Raw genomic sequence first — 2,120 nt, 5'->3', positions numbered from 1 at the left:
TGGATTTGAACCCGCCACCTTAGGTGTATATGGCTGGTGCCTTAGTCATTTGAGCCACAGGCGCCGAGCCTCACGTTTTTCAAGAATATTAAGTTATAGTAAACGTCTGGTGACAAACTTTGTAACTTTTCCCCTCCACTTTGCTGAATGTTGTCTGCAGGATTAGGTCAGGTTGGAACCACTCGCCCAGGGGCCATTCCTCTGCAGCAAGGGCCTGGCTGGGTGATGCTTCTTGCATTACAAAGGCAATTAGCGACTCCAGGGATGTGTGTGACCTGTCACCGGGGCTGCCTCTGGCCCGGGAGAGAGGCTTCAGAGGGAAATCTTGGGAAAGCGCAGCAGGATCCCAGATCTACTGGGAATGGGGTGACGGGGTCCAGACAGCTCTTACTGGAATCACCCGGACCCCAGGGTGGGCGGCTCCTTCCCGGGCCCAGGCGCCCAGCGGCACGACCGCGGGGCTGCGGTGCGGGGGCAGCAGCGAGGGCAGGAAGTGCACGTTGTAGGCGGGCTGCGGGGCGGGCAGCGCGGCGTCGTCCAGCGGGGTGAGCTCGGGCAGCCCCGGGTACTCGCCCAGGGCCTCCTCCTCGTCGCTGGCGTCCACCAGCAGCTCCACCTTGACCTTGCCCGCGCCGTCCCCGCCCAGCGCGGGGCTGAACGCGTGCAGGAGGGGCTCCTGGGGCTCGGCCGGGCCCAGGTAGGCGTCCTGGAACACGTGGAACTCGTCCTCCTCATGCTTCACCACGGCTGGCGGCTTCGGGGCGAGGTTTTCCGACACGAACGGACTCTCTGGGCTGAACAGCTCGGTCACCATCTCCTCCTCGGGGCTGGGTACCCCGCCGAGCAGCGAGGCTTCCTCCATGGCCGCAGAGGCGACCGGCGTCACCCGCGCCCTGCTCCGGCGGGGCCGCGCACCTGCAACGACGCGGCCAGGTGAGGCGGCGCCGCCCGCTGTCGCCCCCGCGGGGTCCGCCGCCAGCACCCGCGAGTTCACCGAGGGCCCACCGGCCCCCTCCCTGCCTGCAGGCCGAGGTCGGCCCGGGGGTTGAGGGGAGACGCAACAGGGGACACCTGGTCGGTCGGGACTACTCTGAGGTACACGCCACAGGCCGCCGGCTGTAGCGGGCAGATGCGGGAGGCGGGGCCTCGCGCCAGCAGACGTTGGCAGTTAGGTAGGGGGCGGGGCCAGTGAAGGGGCGGAGTCGAGATCCGGACTGGGAAGATGTGTGGGCGGGGCCAAAGGTTGGTGGGGTGGAGCCTGAAATCCCGACACTTGGGGAGGCGTGGCCGGGGCCCAACAGGACTGGCAGCTCGAGGCGCAGGTGGGGAAACTTGGGTCTGGACCGAACCTAGGTGGGATTACCTAGTCGTTTTGGTTTGTCGGAGGCAGGGTTTCACCGTATTGCCCCAGCTAGAGTGCAGTGGCATAACCATAGCTCACAGCATCCTCAACTCCTGGGTTCAAGGGATCCTCCTGCCTCAGGCTCCTAAATAGCAGGGACTACCGGCGACCATCACCACCATGCCCGGCTGATTTTCTGTTTTTAGTAGAGATGGAGTCTTGATCAGGCTGCTCTCCCAATTTATGACCTCAAGCGATCCTTCCACCTCAACCTCCCAGAGTGCTAGGATTACAGGTGTGAGCCAACCTGCTTGGCTTTATTTAATTGCACGTTAAAATAAACTTTTTCCAACAGAAAAGCTGAAAAGATAGTACAGAGAATTCCTATGTACTCCACACCCAGCTTCCCCTATTAACAACTTTACATTAATGGGAAGGCTAGGATTAGAGGCCTGAGCCACCTCCCAATGAAAGCTCATGTAGTGAGAATAGAATGGAGTCAGGCAGGCCAGGAAAGACATGACACACACAGCTGGACTGGTCAGTTTAGGTCCTGTCTGACCTTTCACCCCATGTCCCATTCTTACTGTTTTGTAAATTTAGCTCTCACCTAAAGATGCCTATCTTGAATAGTTAGATTGATTTAAGAGATTAACTTTTGGGCTCTGCGCCTGTGGCTCAAGCGGCTAAGGCGCCAGCCACATACATCTAAGGTGGCGGGTTCGAATCCCCAGCCCGGGCCTGCCAAACAACAATGATGGCTGCAACCAAAAAATGG

General features: G+C 60.1%; 1 protein-coding gene across 1 annotated transcript in view; it reads right to left on the bottom strand.

Annotated features, from left to right (window-relative positions):
• Positions 1-862, bottom strand: part of TESMIN (testis expressed metallothionein like protein) — a 39,070-nt gene extending 38,208 nt beyond the window's left edge. The window contains exon 1 of the mRNA XM_003798297.2: positions 392-862. Coding sequence (XP_003798345.1) covers positions 392-862 — 471 coding nt within the window. The remainder of the gene's footprint in view (positions 1-391) is intronic.
• Positions 863-2,120: the final 1,258 nt, after the last annotated feature.

Source organism: Otolemur garnettii, unplaced genomic scaffold (assembly GCF_000181295.1).
Source record: "Otolemur garnettii isolate 467f Iridium unplaced genomic scaffold, OtoGar3 scaffold00134, whole genome shotgun sequence".
Taxonomy (NCBI): Eukaryota; Metazoa; Chordata; class Mammalia; order Primates; family Galagidae; genus Otolemur; species Otolemur garnettii.
Note: the sequence above shows the minus strand (reverse complement) of the source record. Positions and strands in the feature narration are given on the sequence as shown.